The 26,641-nt window shown below is 40.9% G+C and overlaps 1 protein-coding gene across 3 annotated transcripts in view; it reads left to right on the forward strand.

The window, feature by feature from the left end:
• TFEC (transcription factor EC) overlaps window positions 1-26,641 on the forward strand; it is a 100,369-nt gene that overhangs the window by 53,334 nt on the left and 20,394 nt on the right. For all 3 annotated transcript variants that reach the window (XM_030217104.1, XM_030217105.1, XM_030217106.1), the window contains one exon: window positions 23,188-23,308. In XM_030217104.1, coding sequence (XP_030072964.1) covers window positions 23,188-23,308 — 121 coding nt within the window. The remainder of the gene's footprint in view (window positions 1-23,187; window positions 23,309-26,641) is intronic.

Below are 26,641 nucleotides of genomic sequence, written 5' to 3' on the forward strand. Positions count from 1 at the left end.
AAAAACAAAAGAGTTCAACTGGGATTTGATCCTGTGTCCCTTAGTTTAAATTCCACTGTACTGACTACTAGGCCACTATTCAGACTTACTTCCTACTTTCCTAAGAATGTCTATAATTCAGTGGCGTACCAAGGGGGGGCTATGGGGGCGGTCCGCCCTGGGTGCACGCCGCTGGGGGGGGGGGGCCGCAGCGCGCGCCTGTCAGCTGAGTTCGCTAACTTCGCTGCAGCTCCCTCTGTCCCGGAACAGGTTACTTCCTGTTCCGGCCGGGGCAGAGGGAGCTGCAGCGAAGTTAGCGAACTCAGCTGACAGGTGTGTGCCGCGGCACCCCCCCAGCGGCGTTCCCCCCGGGGGGGGTGTCATTTCGCTGGGGGGGCCACGCTGCACCCGGGGGGGGGGGGGGGCGCATCGGCGATCCGCCCCGGGAGTCATGCTGGCTAGGATCGCCACTGCTATAATTCCTGAAGCTGTCATAGAGCCTAGCATTCCCTTTCAATTTCATTTTTAGGGGAGAGGGAGGAGGACAGCATCCACTGGGGGATTAAAGAGGTGTCATGCCTTATTCTTTCCAGTGGTCAGATGCTCAATCAGAGCACCTTTTTGAACCCTGGATGTGATTGAAACAGGTCTACCTTAGGACCTCCTTCTTTTTAGATTTGGACGTTCCTTCCCTTTCGGTAACTGCTGTTGGACGTCCTGATTTTGGACTCTCCCTAGTCCTGTCCAAAATATGCCCACAACATGCCCCCTTGCTATTTGGATGTACTGCAGTACTGGACGTAGCTTTTCTGCCTTTGCAAAATCAGGATTTGGATGTTTCAAGCACATGCACATCCATTTGAGCATTTTGAGCCGTCCATATGCTTTGAAAACGTTTGACTAAAGTGCAGTTATGTCTTCTGACGTGCATGTTTAATGCAAAAATTAACATGTGCTAACTGCAAAACATTTGCAGTACATGCAGGAGGCATGTTCAGCATCTGCCTTGCATTTATCACCTAGGGCAGATGATTACCACACCACACGATACAGTATTAAATGCAAATGCAGATAGAATGGGAGCAACCATGTTACCTGTTCCTTCATGTAACGCAATGCTGGGCCAGCTGTAAATAAATAAATTAATTAAAAGTTCTGTCACGGTGGTACTCCACCTTCCGCATCCCTCCCCCAACATCCAGCGACACAAGCACATTTCCCCAGAACACCTGATCTCTACCCACAGCCCCGTGATCTATGAACTTCTGCTGCACAGTTCAAGTCCCCGTGACCCCCTCCAAACTCTGTTGGTGGAGCATGAACTTAGCCAATTACCCCCAGATTCTGTATAGTGCTCCTAGAGATCTGCACAGAAATCAGCATAGATTCTATAACAATGCATGCGATTTAACAAGCTTAACAATCTAATGAGTGCACATTATTTCAGTGCTGTTATCAGTGCTCATTAGTGCTGATTAGAATTTAGGCGCACAACTCACTAAGCATATTCTGTAATGGTGTGTGCTGACCTTCTAATGCACACAGGCAAAAGGGGTGTGGTTATGGGTGGGGAAATGGGCATTTCATGGGCGTTCCAAAATTTACGCAGCTAATTATAGATTATGGCCTAGTGCGCCTGAATCCACCAAGTATTTATTGGTATAAATGGATGCATGACAACCTTCCGAAAGTTATTAAAGACCTACTTATTCATAAAGGCGTACAATAAAGATTCCCCATAACAATCTGACTTCCTAATTATTCCAATCACAACTATTAAGGAACCCTCCTATCTGTTCATCCTAATTACATCCTCACGACTGAATATTATATCTTGTCCTGATATCATTATGTTATGTTATGTTGATCTTTCAATCCACTTCCAATCCAATATAACTTACTTATGCACTCTTATTTGTAGCAATTCTAAAATTATTATTCCGTTAATATGATTGCTCTGATAGTCTATGTACCCATCTGTATCTATATTCTGAAATTCTTATCCTATAATGTGTACATGTTGCTATAACATTTTGTAAGCCACATTGAGCCTGCAAATAGGTGGGAAAATATGGGATACAAGTGCAGCAAATAAATAAATAAATGTAGATTTAGGCGCTGAAATATGAGCTAAGTGTATTCTATAATCGGCACCTAAATCTAGGCGCCAATTATAGAATATGCTTAGTCGGCACTAATTTCAGCTCTGATTGTTTAGGCATCATATATAGAATCCTCTCCTTAGTGGTGATTTTCAGCCCACTTATCAGCTAGATAAGCACATAAAGTTAGGGCAGCAAAAAGGCACCTGGCGAAATTAACCAAGCACCAGTCTGAATATCAGCCAGCACTGGTTAACTTTTGGGTGATGGCTGAGCCTCAATATTCTATACCAGAAGCCACTCATGCCCTTGCATTGAACATCCAAAGTCAGTTCAGCCTGTGGCTGCAAGCGGCTCAGATAGCATTTACCACCTTATTTATTTATTATTTATTTATTTAGATTTTGCTCACACCTTTTTCAGTAGTAGCTCAAGGTGAGTTACATTCAGGTACACTTGGGCTGAATATCAGGCAGATAGAATATGATGGCAGATAAAGTCCTCCTGGCCTATCAAGTCTACCCATCCATACCATCTACTATCTCTTCCTATCCTTAAGAGACCTGGTCTTCATCTCCACCATCTCCATCGGGAGGCTATTCCACATGTCCACAACCCTTTCCTTAAAGAAATATTTCTTTAAGTTACTCCTCAGTCTGCCCCTTTTAACTTCATTCTAGTGTAGAGAATGGGTAAATCTCTGGTATTGGTGTAGCAGGCATAGACAGATTTTATATTAGGTTGCATTATGTGTACTGCCTGTGTGATGCTTTCCCTGACTGAACCAGTACCTACCTCTACCACTCAGGGCCCCTGTTTACAAAGGCACACTGGCAGCTGGCTGTGCGTTACTGTCGACACAGCCCATTCACTTTGAATGGGTTGTGTCTGCAATGCTGTATTGTTTTGTAAATAAGAAGGAGAATTTGTTAGTGGCTGTTGTCACTCTTGCTCGGTTAGAACCAGCCTATAGAAGTGATAAATTATCTCTTAAACTTTTGTTTTTCAGTAATGATGTTATTTGCGAAGATTTTTGCATTGATTGCATTCAGGGACATAGCCACAGGTGGGTCTTGGTGGTTCTGGGCACCTCTCTTCTTCCCTCAGGCTCACCTAACAGCCAGCCAAACCATTAGTGTTGCTGGTGGGAATCTTCAAGCCCCCACCAGCTGACAAAATCCGGAGCTGCTCGCCCCACTGCAAGGAACTGGCACTTTGAGCATGCTCAGTATTAGCGGAGTGCTTCCTGATTCTGGCAGTGCAGGCAACAGAGGCTTGAAACACTGCCACTGTCTGCCAGATTCTTCCTTGCATAAGTACATAAGTACATAAGTACATAAGTAGTGCCATACTGGGAAAGACCAAAGGTCCATCTAGCCCAGCATCCTGTCACCGACAGTGGCCAATCCAGGTCAAGGGCACCTGGCACGCTCCCCAAACGTAAAAACATTCCAGACAAGTTATACCTAAAAATGAGGAATTTTTTCCAGTCCATTTAATAGCGGTCTATGGACTTGTCCTTTAGGAATCTATCTAACCCCTTTTTAAACTCCGTCAAGCTAACCGCCCGTACCACGTTCTCCGGCAATGAATTCCAGAGTCTAATTACACGTTAGGTGAAGAAAAATTTTCTCCGATTCGTTTTAAATTTACCACACTGTAGCTTCAACTCATGCCCTCTAGTCCTAGTATTTTTGGATAGCGTGAACAGTCGCTTCACATCCACCCGATCCATTCCACTCATTATTTTATACACTTCTATTATATCTCCCCTCAGCCGTCTCTTCTCCAAGCTGAAAAGCCCTAGCCTTCTCAGCCTCTCTTCATAGGAAAGTCGTCCCATCCCCACTATCATTTTCGTCACCCTTCGCTGTACCTTTTCCAATTCTACTATATCTTTTTTGAGATACGGAGACCAGTACTGAACACAATACTCCAGGTGCGGTCGCACCATGGAGCGATACAACGGCATTATAACATCCGCACACCTGGACTCCATACCCTTCCTAATAACACCCAACATTCTATTCGCTTTCCTAGCCGCAGCAGCACACTGAGCAGAAGGTTTCAGCGTATCATCGACGACGACACCCAGATCCCTTTCTTGATCCGTAACTCCTAACGCGGAACCTTGCAAGACGTAGCTATAATTCGGGTTCCTCTTACCCACATGCATCACTTTGCACTTGTCAACATTGAACTTCATCTGCCACTTGCACGCCCATTCTCCCAGTCTCGCAAGGTCCTCCTGTAATCGTTCACATTCCTCCTGCGACTTGACGACCCTGAATAATTTTGTGTCATCGGCGAATTTAATTACCTCACTAGTTATTCCCATCTCTAGGTCATTTATAAATACATTAAAAAGCAACGGACCCAGCACAGACCCCTGCGGGACCCCACTAACTACCCTCCTCCACTGAGAATACTGGCCACGCAATCCTACTCTCTGCTTCCTATCTTTCAACCAGTTCTTAATCCATAATAATACCCTACCTCCGATTCCATGACTCTGCAATTTCTTCAGGAGTCTGCAGTTGGGGCAGGCGGCTATGTATTTTTTTCAGCTGCAGAACTGGTGAAGAGAGGAGCTGTTACCAGTCTCAGTGAGATGTCAGGTATGGACATGAAGTGTCAGGGTAGATGGGCCATGGGGTCTTCATCCACAGGATCCATTTAGTTATTCAGGGGTCCATTTACAAAGCCGTGGTAAAACGTGGCCTGCAATAGTGTGGGTGCGTCTTTTGGGCATGTGCTGGGCCACTTTTTACCGCGGCTGGGAAAAAGGCCATTATTTAATGGGCCGGGAAATGGCCGGGCGCAAAAATTAAAACTAGTGCTTGTCTATTTACGGCCTGAGCCCTTACCACCAGCCATTGACTTAGCAGTAAGGGCTTATGTACTAACTGCGTGGCAACACATGCAGCACGCGCCAACGTGGCCACACTGCCGATTACTGCTGGGAACATCTCCAGCGATATAAAATATAAAAATATTTTCTACCTTGGGATTTGGCACGTGCCAAACCCAGAATTACCACTAGATGCTCATACTACCCCGGCACTAGTGTCGATTTGCCGCACGCTACCCACACATTAGCTCTCCCACAGCTTTGTAAAAGGGACCCTAAGCAAATTAGGCAACTGCCATGTGCAGTGACAAAAATCTGAACCAGGGTAAATCATTTTCAGCATCTATGGACCCAAGTCCATTTGGGTTTTTAGAATACTGCTAAGTAATATGCTTTACATTGCCCTGTTTTAAACAAGCCTGGAAACCCGAGTGGATAAGTTTCAGATGTACAGGTGTACATCATATAAATTTATCGTAGCTTCAGTATAGATGTTAGTTCAGTGGGGTAGTTTGGGTAATATTTTGGTGACCGAGGATGCGACACATAGCAAGCCCTGAGAATATGCTTCTGCTCAATGACGGATGCTTGCTGCTTTTATTTTACTTTAGGGCTTCTGAGGACTGCTTGCTGCCCCCAGATTTGCACCAACCCAGGTGGAATCTAGTCCACAGAGTCGTTGGTAAGAGAGATATGTATCTCTCTCTCATCTATATCTATATCTATACATCTATCTATATCTATCTATATCCCCCCCCTCTCTCTAGATAGATAGATAGATAGATAGATCGATAGAAAGAGTGTCTATACTGGGTCAGACTGATGATCTATCTATCTATCTATATTCTTTTTTTTAAGTTGCCAGCTTCCATCATGTTATTCTGTATCTAAAATATACATGCCTACCCTTTCATGTGTGAAACAACAATGGTAGTACGTTTATGCCTACAACACACATGATTTTATTGGGCATTCAGAATATATAGTTTTCAACATATCTCTGAAAGCCTATCTACCCCCCCCCCCCCCCATGCCTCATTATGCCTCTTTCTATGCATACTGTAAGGTGACTAAGAGGGGCATAATCGAACGGTGCGCCAAAGTTCTCCTGAGGACATCCTCACGAAGAGACGGGGAAACCCATATTATCGAAACAAGATGGGTGGCCATCTTTCATTTCGATAATATGGTCGGGGACGCCCAAATCTCAACATTTAGGTTGACCTTAGAGATGGTCGTCCTTAGAGATGGTCGTCCCCGATTTTCGGTGATAATGGAAACCGAGGATGCCCATCTCAGAAACAACCAAATCCAAGCCATTTGGTCATGGGAGGAGCCAGCATTCGTAGTGCACTGGTCCCCCTCACATGCCAGGACAGCAACCGGGCACCTTAGGGGGCACTTCAGTGGACTTCAGAAAAAGCTCCCAGGTGCATAGCTCCCTTACATTTGTGCTGAGCCCCTCACTCCCCACAACTGTACACCACTACTATAGCCTTTAGGGATGAAGGGGGCACCTAGATGTGGGTACAGTTGGTTTGTGGTGGGATTTTGAAGGGCTCACATTTACCACCACAAGTATAACATGTAGAAGGGGATGGGCCTGGGTCCGCCTGCCTGAAGTGCACTGCAGTACCCACTAAAACTGCTGTCATGGAGCTGGGTATGATATTTGAGGCTGCCATAGAGGCTGGAAAAATATTTTAAAATTTTCTTTGAGGGTGGGAGGGGGTTAGTGACCACTGAGGGAGTAAGGGGAGGTCATCCCCGATTCCCTCCGGTGGTCATCTGGTCATTTAGGGCACATTTTTGTGGCTTAGTCGTAAAAAAAGGACCAAGTAAAGTTGCCAAAAGTGTTCGTAAGGGACGCCCTTCTTTTTTCCATTATCGGCTGAGGACGCCCATGTGTTAAGCACGCCCCAGTCCCGCTTTCGCTATGCTTCTGACACGCCCCCCGTGAACTTTGGTCAGCCCCGCGACGGAAATCAGTTGAGGATGCCCAAAATCGGCTTTCAATTATACCGATTTGGGCAACCCTGGGAGAAGGACGCCCATCTCCCGATTTGTGTCGAAAGATGGACGCCCTTCTCTTTCGAAAATAAACTTGTAAAAGTCAACTTGCCCAATTATGGTTGACTTAGTCAAGTCAATTCTATGTTTAACCACAAAAAGGTATTTAAGGGCTTGAAAATTTGTGACTGTATGACCCTATTCAAAAAGGATTACCCATTCTGTGTCTGTGTAAAAAATGTAATTGAGAGAGACCCCTTATTTTATTGTATGCAAATCTAAAATTATAATACATGATTCACTCTTCAAGAATGAGATAATGATGTTTGGATTATTAATGGGGAGTCTTTAAATCATATCTATTGAATGTAACCTTTTTTTCTCTATAATATTCTAGCATTGCAAACATAATAGCAGAGATCAGATAATTAACCCTTGAAAACTCAAGAAATAGCTCTTCAAGTCTGACTTGGTACATATGATGCTTTCTTATGGCCATTTAATAGAGCTCAGTGCTCTGAAGCAATGCATTAATTTCAATAAGTTAATTTAAAAATGCAGTCATGTTACAATTAGCACGCATGAAGCATACGCTATGATGGTAAGGGGGTGATACCACTTGGCTTTATTCCACAGATGGTTAGCAGTCTGAGGACCTTTCCTAGATTCATCAATAAACTAGACTAATCAACAGGGAAGAAGTAAAAACCAAAAGATGGAAAATGAATTCCTTTATGGAAGATAAAATCTCCTCTTAATTAGCTGGATGTAATGAGTATCAGTCTAACAAAGGAAAAATGGTAAATACTTTGATGTGGAATATGAGGGCTATAATGTTTAATGAAGTCATTTCATCATTGCTTTTTGATTAAACTTTCCTCCCAGCAGCTTCAAATACCAGTGGATATTAGGTAATTGGTATATTTCCTCTTACATTGAAAACAGTAACCGAGACCTGTCACATATGGCAGAAAAAAATGAGTTACCGTAAAAACGGCTGAGATGCATGTTGCTATGCATTGCAGTGGGGCTCTTGAATCCACTGAGTAATATGGCATTTCATAAATTATGAGTGCACCAATGTTTCAATTACATTGCCTCCCCACTGTACTAATCGCCATATAGTAAATCACTATAGGTATATAGGGTACATCCTGAGCTGTATCTAGCTGCCTTATTATGGAATTTGGAGGGTAATTCTATGACAGTGTGTCTATTTTTAAACACCAAGAGTGCATGTGAACGACCAGAATTCTGCTATACTGTAGATGCACATCCAAATGGCATTGCTAATATTCCAATATGTGTTATCCTAGAACCCGGCGCCTAAATGTGATGGTGTGTAGTCTGAAGATGGAAATACACATGAGTGGAGGGTTGAGGGGATACACAGTTACACACGTTGAGGGGATACATGGTTACACACATAACTGATAACATATTATAATTTATCTGCCTTTTTTTTAGCAGTCCAGACATGAGCATTTACACCAGTTCTATGACTGGTATACAACGTTGTATCTAAAATATACAATGCACATACTTTCTTTATAGAATAAGCTCTCACAGAGGGGAATAATCGAACAGTGCCGGCGAAACAGATTGCTGGCGATCTATTTTTGGCGGTGCCGCAAACAGCTGGCCAAACCGTATTATCGAAAAAGATGGCCGGCCGTCTTTTTTTTCGATAATACGGTTTGGCTGGCCAAATGCCAGAGTTCGCCGTGTTTGAGATGGTCGGTTTTGTTTTTCAGCAATAATGGAAACAAAAAGCGGCCATCTGAACCCCGGCTAAATCCAAAGCATTTGCTCATCGAAGGAGCCAGCAATTGTAGTGCACTGATCCCCCTTAAATTCCAGGACACCAACCGGGCACCCTAGGGGGCACTTCTAAATATATATTGTGAAAATGACTTGTGAAGATGAGGCTTCCACACCCACTTTCCAGCAGGCCTCACTGGCCTGTGGCCTCTGAACAAGACTCCAAACTATCTCTTCCCAGCATCCTGAGCAACCCAACCTCAAGCTCCTGGACCTCTTTCTCACTCAGGGTGAGCTGGTTCTCAGTATGCAAATTGTATGCAGATTAGCATGTTATCCTTTCACGCTCAGAGTGACCTGGTTCTCCAGAGGCAAAATTAAACAGGTCTTACCAACAGCATATTCAGGCAATTCTTTATTCCAGCCCCTGGGCACAGTTCTTCTAGCTTAAATACTTTATACATTTACATATCTTCACACTGAGCCTCCCCACACAGATTCCTGGGCTCAGCATTAACCTCAATACTTTGGGGAATTCTAACCCCAGGCTTTGCAGCCTGCTTCTCAGTACTGGGACACACAACCCTACTTCTTCTTTGGACACCCAGTCCTTCCTTCCTTGGACACCCAGTCCTTTCTTTCTTTAGACTCACCATCCTTTCTTTGAATACACAGTTCCTCTAAGTACTGAGGCTACACAGTCCAACACTAATGCTTTAGGGACTTCTTACCCCAGCCTGTTTTTCTTCCTTGAGCACATAGTCCACCACAAGTCCCTAGGGTTTAGCCAGTTCTTTCCAGGGGTATTCTCTTTCTTCAGCTACCAGCTCTCTTCCTTTTCCTTTCACACTCAGGTGGGGTATAAAGTGGTTAACTAGCTACACAGGACTCAGCCCACAACCTCCTACACTTGTAGACCTCCAAGGGCTCTCCCCGTCCTAGCGACCTCCACCTATTTTCCTAGCGCCCTCTAGTGGCCTACCACGGACAACCTGGACATTTTTAGGGGAACAGCGCCATCTAGTGGCCTGCCCCTGCTAGGACAGCCTCTTATTTATCACTATATATATATATATATATATATATATATATATATATATATATATACAAATAGCTCCCAGGTGCATAGCTCCCTTGCCTTGGGTGCTGAGCCCCCCAAATCCCCCCTAAAACCCACTCCCCACAACTCTACACCACTACATCACCCTTATGGGTGAAGGGGGGCACCTACATGTGGGTAGAGTGGATTTTGGGGGGGTTTGGAGGGCTCAACACTTACCACCACAAGTGTAACAGGTAGGGGGGATGGGCCTGGGTCCGCCTGCCTGAAGTCCACTGCAATCAACAAAAACTGTTCCAGGGACCTGCATACTGCTGTCTGGGAGCTGGGTATGACATTTGAGGCTGGCATACAGGCTGGCAAAAAAGGTTTTTAGTTTTATTTTTTTAGTGTGGGAGGGGGTTGGTGACCACTGGGGAAGTACGGGGAGGTCATCTGGTCAGTTGGGGCACCTTTTTGAGGCTTGGTCGTGAAAATAAAAGGACCAAGTAAAACCGGCAAAATACTGATTAACGCCGCTTTTTTTCCATTATCCGTGAAAGCCGGCCATCTGGTACCCACGCTCATGCCCGCCCATGTCCCGCCTTTGCTTCGCCACCAACATGCCCCCTTGAACTTTCGCCGGCACAGCAACGGGAAAGCAGCGATGCTGTCAAAAAAGCAGCTTTCAATTAAATCGATTTCGCCGCTTTTGAGAGATCGCCGGCGATCTCCCGATTTGTGTCGGAAGATCGCCGGCGATCTCTTTCGAAAATAAGCCTGATAGGCACCTTCTTGGTGCCTAAAAATGTGACCTTCTCTAGGAAAAGTTGACTAAAGCCTTCAGAAACAAAAATGGGTTCCTTTTACTAAGGTGTGCTAAATGATAAAAAGCCCATTATATTCATACAGTATGGACATCTTATCATTTAGTACAGGCTAACTGATAGCACACACTAAGGGGTGCTGAAAAATGGAGTGTGGTATTGTAGGCGCATGTTTTGGGCGTGTGCAGATTCATTTTTCAATGCACCTGTAAAAATGCCTTTTAAAATCTTTGACCGAAAATGGACGTGCGGCAATATGAAAATTGCCTTTTGCAATTTGTCTTTTGTTGTAACTGTTATATTCTTGGTTTTTTAAAGTGTCTCTGAGTGTTTAATAAAGACTTCTTTAAATTTCAAAATTGGCACGTGTCCATTTTGGGTCTGAGACCTTACCCCAGCCATTGACTTAGCAATAAAGACTAACGCATTAACTGGGCGGTAACGGTCTACGCACGCCAATATGTTGATTACCGCCCACAGGCCAGAAAATAAAAATATTTTCAGACGCGCATATCAGACACATGCCAAAAATGAAATTACTGCACAGGCCACATGGTAGCCAGGCGGTAACTCAGAATTGGCATGTGTTTGGCACACATAGACGCTTATGCGGCTTAGTAAAAGGGGCCCTAAATCTGTTAGTGCACCTTAGTAAAAGGACCCCATAATGAAGTTTTAATGAATTCTGTTAGAACAAATAATTTGTAATACAACAGCCCAAACCTCATCCTTTTATGTGAAAAAATAAAAATGTTACAGAATTTCAAACACATAAATTTTTCAATTTGCTTATGGAAAATCAGCCATTCTCAACATTTTGGATCTGAGACTTTAATTACCTGGCCATCCTTTTTCTACAATATACAGGGACATTGCATGAGGTGCCACTGGTGTCATAAAGGGCATTGAAGTCCGGAAACACTATTGAGCCCTCTGGTGCAATGGACCAAATGGATACATGTTGTGGTGCTGGAGGTGTGAGCACTGAGGAGGGGAGGCCATGAGCACAGAATACATCAAGGCTGAAGATCTGCATGTTGGGGAGGGTGGTGACCTCAGGGTGCCATCTGTCAGAGAGGCTGCAGCTGGTGGTGGTAACTGCACTGGTCTTCTCCAAGGTGACATGGTGGTAGGGTTTTTGGTATCTCAAAGGGCAAGGTTACTCCTTAGCCCCCTAACTTCTTGTCTCTTGAACAGCCAATTTCCTCTCCTTCTATGCAAAAATCATCATTTTTTTGTGCCAAAAGTTGGTTCTTCACAGTGAACAAAGTCTTTTGTGATCTGAGCTGCCTGATGGCCACCTTGTGGATCTGCACCAAGGGAATACTATGGATGATCATGGGAGGCCAATGGGGTGAGGTCTTATGTCCAGGTATCAGGGGGGTCAGGCCTTGATTTGGAGGGGTGTTGGGTTTGTCAGGGGGACTTGAACCTTGATTGATGGGGTGTCAGGGGTCAGCTCTTAGTTGGGGAGGGAGATGTGATGTTGGGGGGAAGGAATGGGAAGCCAGGGAGTATGCCAGCCTGGCACTTGAGTTTCGACAGCCATGTTACTAGACTACTTGTAAGCCAACTGCACTTGCTTCCTCTTCTTGAGATGTTAATAAGTTTGGCTGAGCTATTGGCAGTCGGGATTGTTAGTGTATGGTAAAAATCCATGCGCTAGCTGTCATAACTGGCCACACCTTTTCTCTCCCCTGTCTTTCCCAGACCCAGCCCACTCCTGTGTTAGTCAGCTAACCCAGCATTTTTTTATGCAAAAGCCTCTGATTTAACACAGTAGACAGTAGCACAGGCCTCTGCTACTGTTTACCACTCTGATAACACCATGTTAGCTGCCTCACAGAGCTTAGTAAAAGGGTCCTAGTTATATTTGGAATTAGAGTGTGCCGAGTAAGTTTAAGAAATTGTTGAAAAATTAGTTTTCTTATGAGACTTTTGGGTAAGAACTGTGTCTGCCCTTGGGTTGTGCAAGATTACCCTGGCATTTAAAAATTGTTGTTACTGATTTCCATGACCTTATGTTCTCTATTTGTTTTATCGTTATTGTAACTTTTTTCCCCTTTTATATTTGATTTGTCTTATTGCGTTTCTCTGTCTTCCCCCACCCCCCCCCCAACACTGTACACTGCTTAGATATGATTTTACTCATTCAATTAAATAAATAAAGTTTAGAAAATTACAAACCCATAAATATAGAAGTTGCTATTTTAAAGGATTTATGTGTCTAACTTTGGAGTTTTCATTTTTTTTTAAATACAGCTACAAGGAATAGGAGAAAAGCTGATGTTTGTGCCATTCAAGTTTTAAGTTCCAGCTGTTATGCCAATATAATATCCATATTATATTTTGCTGGGGGAGAAAAAACATGATTCTTTATATTGTTTTTCATTGTGCTTGATAAAGTTCCAGCAATAGTTGAGCACATGATGCCTGAAACGTCAGTTTCAGTTACAGTACCTGGATGCAGCATGACCCAGACAGCTGTAGAAGCCAAAGAACTGAATACTGTTGGTCTTACTTATTTCGCTATTCCCATATGGTGTTCATCTCCTTGTTTCCTGTTATTTGATATGAGAAAGATATATTTACATCTGTTTCTTGCTTCTTGCTTCCTTCATGTCTAAGCATTTTGGAGGTAATTTCAGAAATTGTAGGTGCTGTTTGCACTTAATAGTAGACTTTGATATGTGAAATGGCATATACATTTATATTGTTATTTTAGAAAAGGTGTTCCTTTCAAACATATGTGTATGACATATTTTCTAAGCGGCATGTAAGGACATCTTAATACATTTAAATGCTGGCATTTATACCTGCTATTAAACATGCACAATCCTCCACAAATTTGTCTTTATGATCTGATTGTTCAAGAGATGACTCTTGGAGAATTGCTTGAGAGGAGGGTCCACTTCGCAGTCTGGATTACATTTCATGCTATTTCTCGCTTCTCTTGAGTCCTTACAATCCTTTCTTCCCTTCCTCTCTGCTGTGCCCCTGGTCATGGTTATTTGTTTGATTCTTTGTCTGTGGCTGTGTAGGTGGCACCTCTATCTCCGAGTATGGCTCTGGTCCTGGTGGCTAGAGTAGTCAATGCAGTTTGAGTGCCTTGAATGAGTGAGTTATGTGAGGATTGGCTCATAGGTGGCGAAGGACCAGGAGGAACAGCCACCCTTACAGGCTCAGAAGCCAGTTCTTGAACCTCTCAGTAGAGATGTGTATAGCCAAAAAAAAAACAAAAAAAACAAATTTGGTTTGTTTCTGTTTTTTTAAATTTGTCTCCCAAGTTTTGGGTGTGTTTTTTTTTCAGTTTGTTTCACACCTTCATTTTTAAAGTGTGCACTGTATGCATGTGCAAACGTTTTTACATGTGGAAATCAATTGTGCATGCATGAAAATTTGAAGGTTTACCCATTGTGGTATGAAGCCTGGAGGCCACCATGAATGTAGCCAGAAAAGTGGAAAAACAGGGAAAGACCTCTATTCAAGTTCAGGCCCTTTTTTTTTATTTTATTACATTTACAATATATTTCAAGTACAGTTCTTTAGACAGCAAAGATGACTATAAATCATTGTAGATTACAGGTAAATAATTGTTACATACTTAATTAAATCATGGTCTTTTGCTCATCTTTAGTCCACAATATGGAGGCAAAACACACTATATATCAGGAAAAATTAAATTACTATTTAAACCAAGAAAAAGGTGGCAGAGAAGAGGATCAAGTTTAGTTCAGGCACTTTTAAGCTTGGCCCTTTAAAAGGGAGTTTTGACTGCATTTCCCAGCAGGAAGTAGGACTAGAATTGGAAGGAGCATATGCTTAAGGGTGGAGAAAAGCCAGACTACATTTCCCAGTAGGCAATAGGGCTGGAGTGGGAAAGGAGCAGGTGCCTCAGGAATTTGGGAGGAGGGTTAATTAGTAAGCTTCCAGGAGCTTGATTACTAACCCCTCTCATATTATGAGAATAATTTAAAAGAAGGTTTTGTCTTTTACAAGAGACATAGCTTATAGGAAAAGGAGAAGGAATTTCCCCAAGAGGATGGGTAATTAGCCACTGTAGCAAGGTTCCTTCTCCTTGATTGTTTTTTTCTGGGTAGGGAGTTGTTTGATCTATACAATAGGTAGCTAGCTGGGAGTCTCCAGGGAAGAGGTTTGCCTCCATCAGGCTGCCATGACATCTACTTAAGGAGCTAAAAAGGTATTTAAAACTCCTTAGGTGAAAGGTGAAAATCAGTCAAGGAAGAAAGAAGTATTCAAGAAGCTACCTAAGCTACCTGTGAGTTGGCTTTATTGGAAGCTTTGGTTTCTAGTTTATGGACATTTGCTCTCTTATCCAGATTCTAAAAGGGAAGTGATAAAAGAGGGCAAGCTTAAGGATACACCTGCAGATGCAAAAGGTTGCCCTGAAATATGAAGCAGAGGTGCATATTAATAAGGAAAGTCTGTTAAAGCTGGGCAGTACTGGAAAAGGGAGATTGCAGTTCAGCGCATAAATTTTGTATTAAGGCACTGTGCTTGGTGTCTAGTGAGGGGTACAAGTGATCCCATAAGAACATGAATATAGCCATATTGGAACAGATCCTGTTTCCAACAGTGGCCAATCCAAGTTACAAGTGTTTTAGCAAGATCCCAAAACAGTAAAGTAGATTTTATGCTGCTTATCCTAGAAAGAAGTAGTAGATTTTCCCCAAGTCCATCATAATAATGGCTTATGGACTTTTCTTTCAGGAAATTATCCAAACCTTTTTTAAATCCTGCTAAGCTAACTGAGTTTACCACATTCTCTGGAAATGAATTCCAGAGTTTAATTACATGTTGAGTGAAGAAATAATTTCTTTGATTTGTTTTAAATTTACTGCTTAATGTCTTCATTGCTTGCCCTGTAGTCCTAGTACTGTTGGAAAGAGTAAACGCGATTCACTCCACCCTTTCCATTCCACTCATTTTATAGATGTCTATCATATCTTCTCTCAGCTGTTTCTTCACCAAGCTGAAACTAGATGCTTTAGCCTTTCCTCATAAGGAAGTCATCTCATTCCCTTTTTCATTTTCATCGCCCTTCTCTGTACCTTTTCTAATTCCACTATATCTTTTTTTTGAGATATGATGATCAGAATTAAGCACAATACTCATGGTGAGGTTACACCATGGAGTGATACAGAGGCATTATAATAGTCTTGGTCTTATTTACCATCCCTTTCCTAATAATTCCTAGTACCCTGTTTCCTTTTTTGGTCACCGCCGCACACTGGGCAGAAGTTCAGCATATTGTCTACAATAACAACTAGATCTTTCTGATGGGTGCTTAGTCCCAAGGTGGACCCTAGCGTCAGGTAACTATGATTTGGATTATTCCATTTGTCCACTTAAATTTCATCTGCTATTTGGATGCCTGGTTTTACAGTTTGCTAAGGTTTTCCTGCAATTCTTCATAGTCCACATGTGTTTTAACAACTCTGACTAGTTTTGTGTCATCTGCAAATGTAATCATCTCTCTTGTTGTTCTGATTTCCAGATCATTTATAAATTCCACCAGTCCAAGTAAGGATTTGTGTGGCACTCCACTATACACCCTCCTCCATTGAGAAAAATGGCCATTTAACCCTACCCTCTGTTTTCTGTCCAATAAGCAATTCCAAAAAAAAGCATGGAAACTTGATTAACTTGATGATTTCAGTTGCTCTTAATTGTTTTGCATTGGAAAAATAACCTGCATGTTTCTTTTCATGAATGGTGGAATTTACTTTGTTCATATAGGTGTTATGAGGAAATAGCAGCCATAAAGTATGGTCATATTTTGTCCTTTTGTAAAACATGGTCATTTTAGACAACTTTGTTAAGTGATACTTCTATATAATTTTATATGGTCAGTCCATTCTTTTTAAAATATTTACATATACTGTTTTTTTTTATTGCTAACCTGCTACTATGTTAGATTTTGCTTATTTGTTTTTGGTTTAATGTTTTATTTTAGTTTTTGGCAATTGGTTGTTCTATATGGTGCTTGTTCACTTCTTGTAAAAATATATATTATTTTTGTATCTTTTTGAGGTAATCAATAGAAATAAAACAAAAACTCATAAATAAAGATTATATATATAAAAAAATAATATGTTAGTGGCACCGGTCCCAGTACAGATCCCTGCAGTACTCCATTACTCACCCTCTTCCATTGAGAAAAATGGCCATTTAACCCTACCCTCTGTTTTCTGTCCAATAGCTAATTCCTAATCCATAGAAAGACATTGCTTCCTATCCCACGACTCTTTAATTTTCTCAGGAGTCTCTCATGATGAACTTTTGTCAAAAGCTTTCTGAAAATCTAGATACACTACATCAATTGGCTCACCTTTATCCACATGTTTATTCATGCAATTCAAAGCAATTTAAATGGCCAGGAGTATCTCCAGGCCATTTAAATCACTTGTCAATGGCTAACCACAATATACAGTGGCACTTAACTGGATTGTGCCGCTGAGTATCCATGATTAATGACTAAGCTGAAACCAGTTAATTTGTAGGCGATATTTGGCACTTCACTGCATAAGATTACCACATAAATTGGGCCACATAAAAACCTATCCTATCTTTATGTAGTTCAACTTAAGCGATGAAGTGCTGAATATTACACTTATCTGCGTAAATGTTATCTGACCATTTATGCCTGGATATTCAATGCTGGTACCCAGACATGACCCAGCATTTGATATCTGGGAATAAAGCCATTGGCAGCTAAAAAAGCTGACCATTGCCAGCTAAATGTTGACTACCTTGTTTACCTGAGGTCCTATAGATAAAGTGGTATCCAAAATTACATCCAAAACTCTTGGGGGTCTGTTTACTAAGTCGCGTTAGCAGCTGTCCTGGCGCTAATGCAGGTTTTGAGTAGGCTTTGTTGGCACTAGCGCCGGGCAGCTGCTAGCTTACTAAACAGGAGCTTTGGGATGTTTTTCCACAGTTAAAATTTCAACTGGTATTTAAAAGGTTTAGTTGGTACTATGGTGCTAGTTAACCAAAGAACTTTGGTCTTTTGAATGTTTAATTGCTTGTGCGCGCTGTAGGGCAAAATAGAGTGCACTGTTTGCAAACAGGACATACCCTTCATGAAGAATATGCAGCACCCTTTGCAAACAGTACTCTTCATATTTTTTTCTGCTCATTTTCAGTTGCAATGAAATGACATGAGAAATGACACTGATATGTCCTATGTTGTTTCAAACATATATACAGCTCTAATCATAATTAAAATAGTATCTTCCTTAAAAAGTAGGTAAGATTGTATAATGGCTATACAATGCACATTGCTTTCTATGAGTAGGACAGTATTAGGGATTTTAAGCCATCTCATACAAGCAATGTAGAGGCTAAAGTGTGGGTCCTGTGCCTTTAACTTATTCCTACCCATAATCCCTCAGCTTCTATATATGACAACTAAAGTTGCATGCGCAAATCAGCTTAAATAGCAACCAATTATTGGTGTTAATTGGGAGTTATGTGTACATCGTATTCTATAGTACTGTGCATAGAATTCCTACAGCGTATAATTTCAAGGGGTATTGGGTGGCATTCCCACAATTTATGCACATTGTTACAGAATAGACTCGATCGTTGCCAAACTTAGAGGGTCTTTTACTAAGCCACGGTAGAAATCAGATGGTGGTGAATGTTGAGACACCCATAGGAATATAATGGGCATCTCAGCTGATTTCCACCATGAGCTACAAATGCTACTGCAGCTTAGGAAAAGACCCCCTTACGTGCCAGGATTTACACCTGCTTTTAGCAGACGTAATTGCCAGTTCCTAAAGTTAGGCATTGTTTATGCACTTAGCACTATTCTGTAAAGGATGCGGATCCATTATTGAATAGCTCTCAGCACCTCAATTTTTTAGCATTGATTTTTCAGTGCCATTTATAGAATCTAATCCAATGCAAGCATGCTCACTGGATTTCCTTGGCCCTTTTTCATATACTGGTAAAATCAGAAGAGCAACTTGACATATTAGTAAAGAAGTAATAAAGATTATGCACAGTGTAATGAAACTGAGAGTGTATTATGTGATTTAGAGAGTGAAGTGGTCTAAAACGTGTGTGTGTTTTTTTAAATTTAAATTTATTGGATTTTTAAACAGAATGAGATGATGTTGTTTTTTGTTTTTTTTTGTCAACAGCAACAAATAATTCTCAGCTGAACTCTTTCCAAAAAATACTAGGACTGGAGGAGGGAGGGAGCATGCAATGAAACTACTAAGTAGTAAATTTAAAACAAACCAGGGAAAATATTTCTTCACTCAACTTGTAACTAAACGCTAGAATTCGTTGCTAGAGAATGTGGTAAAAGCTGTTAGCTTAGCAGGGTTTAAAAATGATTGGCTACTTTCCTAAAAGAAAAATCCATAAACCATTATTAAGATAGAATTGAGAAAATCCACTGCTTGTTTCTAGGATAAACAGCATAAAGTCTGTTTTATTATTCTGGGATCTTGCCAGGCACTTGTGACCTGAACTGGCCACTATTGGAAACAGGATACTGGGCTTGATGGCCCTTCAGTCTTTCCCAGTATGGCAACACCTATGTTCTTATGTTCTAATATTTTTCTTAAATTCTGAACTGGCAAAGAATGACAGCAAATATATGTTGTGTGATCATTACATTAAAATGTATTGCATTAAGGATTAAATATTATAATCTGTCTATAACAGGCTAAAACCAGTTCTTAAGGAAGTAATTTTATAAAGCATTTTTCTATATGAAAATCATGATCTTCATGCAAAATCACTTGTCTAAAATCGTGTATAGGTACACATGCATAAAAATTTAGCACAAAAATAGCCAGCTTTTACAAGATTTTGAGGGTTTATTAGCAAGATTATCATATTTGGGAGTTCAGGGAATTAGATTGATTTTGGTCATATTTTACTTAGAGCGCCATGCAAGGGCGATTAGGGGATGAAGTGTCATGCAATATCGATGGGTGTGCCACAAGGTTCTGCATTTTTTGTATTATTGTTCAGTATCTATACATCATGTTTAGGTGATTTATTTGCTGATATGGAAATAAGTTACAGAATGTATGCAGATGATGTTCAATTTTTCATCCCTATTTTGGTAGGGGATGATGTGATTTGAAGAGAGAGCAAGTTGTGAAGTCCTGCTTTTTTTTTTCTTTATCTTTATTAATATTTTTTATAATATATCACAAAACAATGTGAATATGCAATCAGCAGATTTTAGAGGTAAAATAGAAATAAAATACATTAGGAAAAAAAAAATATACAGCCTTTCCGTCCACAATTTAAGAGAAAAATGATTCCAAGATTTCAAGTATCTATAACCATTAAGGAAAATATACAAAAAAAAAAAAAAAAACACAGTTGCTACCTCTGTTTCAGACCCCAGCCTGCAAATTAGGGAGGGCATACAACATTCACATCAACTCTATAGGTTCCACAAATTGAAATTGTTTACCCTCAAACATTACATTACAAATACAAGGAAAACATAACACAAAATTTGCTCCCAATGCCATAACTCTGGGTCGCAGTTCTAAAAATGCCCTGCGCCGCATCTGTGTAGGCTTTGAGAGATCAGGAAAAATCCGGACCTTTGAGCCCAAAAACAGCTTTTCTAAGTGTCTTAGGGAAAGTCTTAATACAGCATTCTGATCTGGCTCCAGCACAAAAGTAACCAGCATAGTTGACCTCTGAGTAATGATTTCCAATGAACTTTCCAGGAAAGAAGTAAGGTTAAGTCCTGCTTTTTTTATTTGCATATGATGGTAAAACTGAGATCAATTATTTGGTGTTTATGATTTTTGAATAGTAGTGCAGTCTTTGATAGTGAGTAGATTAGATTATTGTAACATGCTGTATCTGGGTGTAACAAAATTGCAAATTAGACTGTTGCATGTTATTCAAAATGCAGCAGCTAGAATGTTAATTTGTGGTGTTAAGGTGCAAACATGTGATACCAATGTTAAATACATTGGTTGCTTGTTGTTTATCTAGTACAGTATAAAGTTCTGACACAAATATATCAGTGTTTATTCATATCAACACCTTGGTATTTGAAACAGGTGGTTCAGTTATTATAAATCACTGCAGCAACTGAGCTTTAATACTGAAAGAAGGGCATCTGTGCCAGATTTGAATAGAATACACTGTACTGAAACATCAGCAAGGTCATTCTCTATTGATGGACCATTATTATGGAAACAGCTTCCCAGACATGTTCATTTTTTGCACTTCCTTACATCAATTTAAGAAGATATTAAGGACCTATGTGTACAGACATTTTCTGATATGTATTTTTAAAGCTTTGATAAATGTCTGATTGGGAAGTTCATGACGGTGTATTTCTATGAAACACAACAGCAAAGAAAAATTCTCTATACTTCAAAAATTATAAGCAGATACTAATGTGAACTTCAAATGAGAGGAAAAATAGAAGGATAAAGCCTCAATAAGCTGCAATTTAATTCAACAATGGAGCTTACAGTTTTCATCATAAAACCTCCTTTTATCAAACAAAACTCTCAAAGTAAATGTAATCCACAAAACATTTATAATGAGGTATAAAAAGCGACTAACACTTAACTGACTGTGCAGAAAAGTCTTATATGATAAGCCCATGGCCAGCGTTTCACTCAGCTGCTTCACGGCATATAGACCATTTTTCTCATCAAAAACTCCATTCTCGTGTGTTTTTTTTTTATGCCTGTGATGAGAAGTGTAAGCTGTATCTATCGCTGAATTAAGATGGAGCTTGTTGAGGCTTTTGCCTCCCTATTTTTCCCTCTCACATTAATATCTACTTATAATTTTTGAAGTGTGGAGAATTATTGTTGGCTGTTGTGTTTGGGAAGATCATGGCAGTGTATTTCTATGATAGTAAAGGTAAAGAGAGGGTCTAAAGCACACCAATCAAAGAAAACAGAAAAAAGCACCAAAGGACCTTCAAGTGAAGGACAATGTAGATACTTAAATACAAAAAGACTCGACACAGGCCGTGTTCGGTGACAACTTGCCTGCCTCAGGGGTCTAATGAAACACAAAGAAAACATTTTCAAATAAATAACACATTAATAAAATCACATTATACAAATAAAAATACAAATCTTTGCCTCATATGTATACAATTATATAGCCAAACCTGGTGATGCTCATAAACAATATAAAAGTGTTTATATCATAAAAAAATAAAATATTGAAAACTGAAAATGATCTAAAGTGAAGAACATAAAAAGTGTACCACCACAAAATAGAGCTACACAGCTTGCCACACAAATCCTGTGTCAAGCTTTAAAAAGATGTCACTAATGACTAAAAATAAGAAGAAAAACAAACAATCAAAATAAGAGTAAAAAAAATGCAAAATTACATCTCTAAAAGCATAATTATTCTACAAACTCTGTAAAATAGACATTAAAATTGGAAGAAAAAGCAGAATAAACTGTGCACAGGCAATACATTAAGAGCTACCATAATGTTCAGAAACACGGCCTGTTTTGGGTCTTTTTGTATTAAAGTATCTACATTGTCCAGCACCTGAAGGCCCTTGAGTGTATTTCTATGAAACACAACAGAAAGAGTGCACACTCTTAATAGTATTTCACGTACACACACGTACTATTCATGCATTCACAATGATTCTCACATACATGCACTTTTGAGAGACTGTCTACAAAGTAGTTATGGGTCAGCACAAGATTAACCCTTTAGTGGGCCCTAGGCAAACAAGCATATTGGGCCCCCATTGTATTATAAATACATTTTAAAACTCCCACAAATGGAACTTCATGCAGCTCTGACGGCAAGGAAAAACCAGCAAAAAGAGAAGCAGCAGGTAATGAGGGCCCCTGATTAACTATTTCCATTGACTGGAGGACAATGGTTGGGAGAACAGATAAGACTTCTATGGATAGTAGTGGCTCTGGTCTACCTACTTCCACTCTTCTTTCTGCCAGCAGCTAATTGGGAATCATTGAATTAGCCCATCTGAGAGGGCACCTCCTAAACATTTGAGCCCCTGCCTTAATCATGCCCCGCTAAGGATCTATTGCTGTTATAGACCTAGGAAATAACCACGGTAGCCAAAGGGGAACTGTAACAAAGTAATACATTCATTTAATCTACAGGTTCTCAATGCAGTCCTTGAGATAAATCCATCCAGTCTGCTTTTCAAAATATTCACAATGAATATGCATGAGATAGATTTGCACACATTTGGAGGCAGTGGGTGCAAATTTGTCCCATGTATATATTAATTGTTGATATGCAAAGACAAAAGAGAGGCCAACAATTCCAGGAGCTGGACACCAGAAACACGGAGCAGTATGGTGAAGAACACTTTATTGATGTACTGCCTAGTACGCCAATAAAATATTCTGTGCCATTCTGTTATGTGTTTCAGTTGTCCTACACCTGGTGTTAATTATTGTGGATAGTCTCAACACTTGACTGGTTGGATATGTCCCATGGACTGGGGTGAGTACCAATACTGTAATCTGCAATTCTTGATATGATTCTTTTACAGGGACACACTATTCCAGTAGTGTTCCCAGTACATATAAGAACTTTATATATAATATTGAATTTTCCCTTTATCTTTACAAGGTTCCACTATCAACTAGCATTTTGGATGTATATTCCAATAACCAAGGAATGTCAGATGCTAATATGGGAGTCATTGCTGCTTCATGTCCACCTGTCCTGAGTTTAAAAAAGGAAGTTACAGGTAATAGTTCTGAAGGAATATACAGTAATTTGCAGAGAAATAACTTTGACAGAGTCCTATATGATTAGCCGACAATGTATATGAAATGTACCGAGATGCAAACAAAATGAAGGAAAAAAAGGGTCATTCAGTAGGCAGACAAATGTGTAAGTTTAGGACGAAGCGGACCTTGTACTAAGCTGCGGTAAAAGGGGCCCTGCCCTACTGCAGGTAAAAAGGCTGAATAAAGAGATGGCAATGCATTAAGATTGCATGTACCGCATGGCCATGTGGGTGGGAGCACTTACAGCCTCCCACTGAGGTGGCGGTAAGGTCTCCTGTGCTAACCTAGTGGCAACTGACCAGCGTGCAGCCCTACCTGATTACTGCTGGGTAACCCCCTACGGAAATAGTTTTCACATATTTTCACAAGTGCCAGAAATGCCGCGCAGTGGGGGTGGAATTACTGCCGGTATATGCGTTGGGCCGGCAGTAGTTCTGGATTGCAGCGTGGTAAGCCCGTGGTGGGCTTGCCGCTGCTTTGTAAAAGGGCCCCTAAATTCAGTAAATGGTGCCAAATAATGGGCCCTGCGCACTGTTCTATAACCTTCTATACACCTTAATTTAGGCATACTTTATAGAATAAACCTACATTTTCACGTGGTATAGATAATACAGTGAACAGCCATGACAGTAAAACTTGGTGTAAATACTGGCGCCTAAGTTAGGTATAGCGTAGGTGTATTCTATAAACCTGCGTGTAGTTTTCCGGAATACCCGTGACCCACCCATTCCATGCCCATAGCCACACCCCTTTTTCAGCAGTGCACATTAAAATTTATGTACATCACTTTGCAGAATACGCTTAGTGAGTAGTGTGTGTAAATTCTAATCAATGCCAATTGGTGATGAAAATGTTTAACATAAAATTATCCGCTGATTAGCTTGTTAGCTAATTAACTTATGCGCATTGTTATGGAATATGCTTTGATATCTGCACAGAAATCTCGGCATGATATATAGAATCCAGGGAATAATGTGTACAGCACTGCATACATCTAGTAGCACTATAGAAATGATTAGTAGTAGTAGTAGTAGCAGCAATTTCCCGCTGACGGCACAAAGTTATTCAAATTTGTTAAATCACAAGAGGATTGTGAAAAATAACAAGAAGACCTTATGAGACTGGGAAACTGGACATCCAAATGGCCGATAACATTTAAAGTGAGCAAGTGCAAAGTGATGCACTTGGAAAAGAGGAACTTGAATTATAGCTACGTAATGCAAGGTTCCGCATTAGGAGTCACCGACCAGGAAAGGGATTTAGATGTCATTGTTGATGATACATTGAAACCCTATGTTCAGTGTGCGGTGGTGGCTAAGTAAATAAAATGTTAGGTATTATTAGGAAAGGAATGGAAAACAAAAATGAGGATGTTAAAAATGCCTTTGTATCACTACATGATGCAATCGCACCTCAAATATTGTGTGTAATTCTGGTCACCGCATCTCAAAAAAGATATAGTGGAATTAGAAAAGGTACAGAGAAGGGCAACAAAAATAATAAAGGGGATGGGATGACTTCCCTTTGAGGAAAGGCTAAAGCAGCTAGGGTTCTTCAGCTTGGAGACAAGATGGCTGAGGGGATATATGATATCTATAAAATAATGAGTGGAGTGGAATGGGTAGATGTGAATCGCTTGTTTACTTTTTCCAAAAATACTAGGACTAGGGGGCACGCAATGAAGCTACAAAGTAGTAACTTTAAAACAAACCACAGAAAATATTTCTTCACTCAATGTGTAATTAATCTCTGGAATTTGTTGCCAGAGAATGTGGTAAAAGCAGTTAGCTTAGTGGGGTTTAAAAAAGGTTTGGATAGCTTCCTAAAAGAAGGGGGAAGGGGAAATGGGACTTGATATACCACCAGTGGCATTCCTGGGGGGGGCGGTGAGTGCGGTCCGCCCCGGGTGCACGCCGCTGGGGGGATGCTGCGCGCGCCTGTCCTCCGTTGTTCCATGCTTCTTTTCTGCCCCGGAACAGGGGGGGGTTCCTTTGTGGGGGTGTCCTTTCGCCGGGGGGGTCCGCGCTGCACCTGGGGGGGCAGGGCGCATCGGCGATCCGCCCCGGGTGCCAGCCCCCCCAGGAACGCCACTGTATACTACCTTTCTGAGGTTTTTTGCAACTACATTCAAAGCAGTTTACATATATTCAGGTACTTATTTTGTACCAGAAAAGTCCATAGACTATTATTAAGATAGACTTGGGGAAAATCCACTGCTTATTTCTAGGATAAACAGCATAAAATGTATTATACTGTTTTGAGATTTTGCAAGGTACTTGTAACCTGGATTGGACACTGTTGGAAACAAGATGCTGGGCTTGATGGACCTTTGGTCTGGCCCAGTATGGCATTGCTTATATTCTTATGTTCAATTTGTAGTCTGGCCAAAAGTTAACAGCTTAAAATGGGAGAGGTTTGAGGGTACTAGGTGCATGGAGTGGAGGAGTGGCCTAGTTGTTAGAGCACCAGTCTTGCAATCCAGAGGTGGCCAGTTCAAATCCCACTGCTGCTCCTTGTGATCTTGGGCAAGTCACTTAACCCTCCATTGCTTCCGGTACAAACTTAGATTGTGAGCCCTCCCGGGACAGAGAAATATCCAGAGTACCTGAATGTAACTCACCTTGAGCTACTACTGAAAAATGGTGTGAGCAAAATCTAAATAAACAAATGGCAAAGCTTTCAGCACTTTCCAGTTAAAAGTTGGCTGGTTGCCTTGTAAAAAAGAAAAGTTCTGACTTACCGAAGATGCTACAGCTGAATATTGGTCTTACAATCTCTGATCTGTGGTACCAATTTTGTTTTTTTTTATACAAAATGTAAATCTGCTTATTAAAACAAGAATGTATCTTTATAACACCATCAGTACATAGTTAAGGCTAACTTGTGCATGTTAATTTTTTTGAAACATCCAAAGATTTTAAGCCAAGTTTAAAATCTGAACCACTTACAGAGAGCCTGTTTGTTGGCAAGTGCTATGCACTGTCATTGAAATAGTCCCTGGTTTCAGCATCAAGTTGAATCTTCTACTCCATGTGATGCTCTGAAATCGGTGTTCACAGCCTCTGGTGTGGGGATGGAGCCATGCTCCTTGCATAAGGGCAACATTTGGTGATTCATGATTGCAGGGTTCTGGAAGATGTCCTGGTGCATGGTCCACAGCCCAGGACCATCAGTGCAATGGCCAGACCAGGTATTGTACGTGAATGGTGAGGAAATGCAAAAATAGGGGAGAATATTTTTTAGTAAATGTTTTATGGTACCAGATCCCAGCCCTGATTTTGACTGAGAAG

Source organism: Microcaecilia unicolor, chromosome 10 (genome assembly GCF_901765095.1).
Source record: "Microcaecilia unicolor chromosome 10, aMicUni1.1, whole genome shotgun sequence".
NCBI lineage: Eukaryota > Metazoa > Chordata > Amphibia > Gymnophiona > Siphonopidae > Microcaecilia > Microcaecilia unicolor.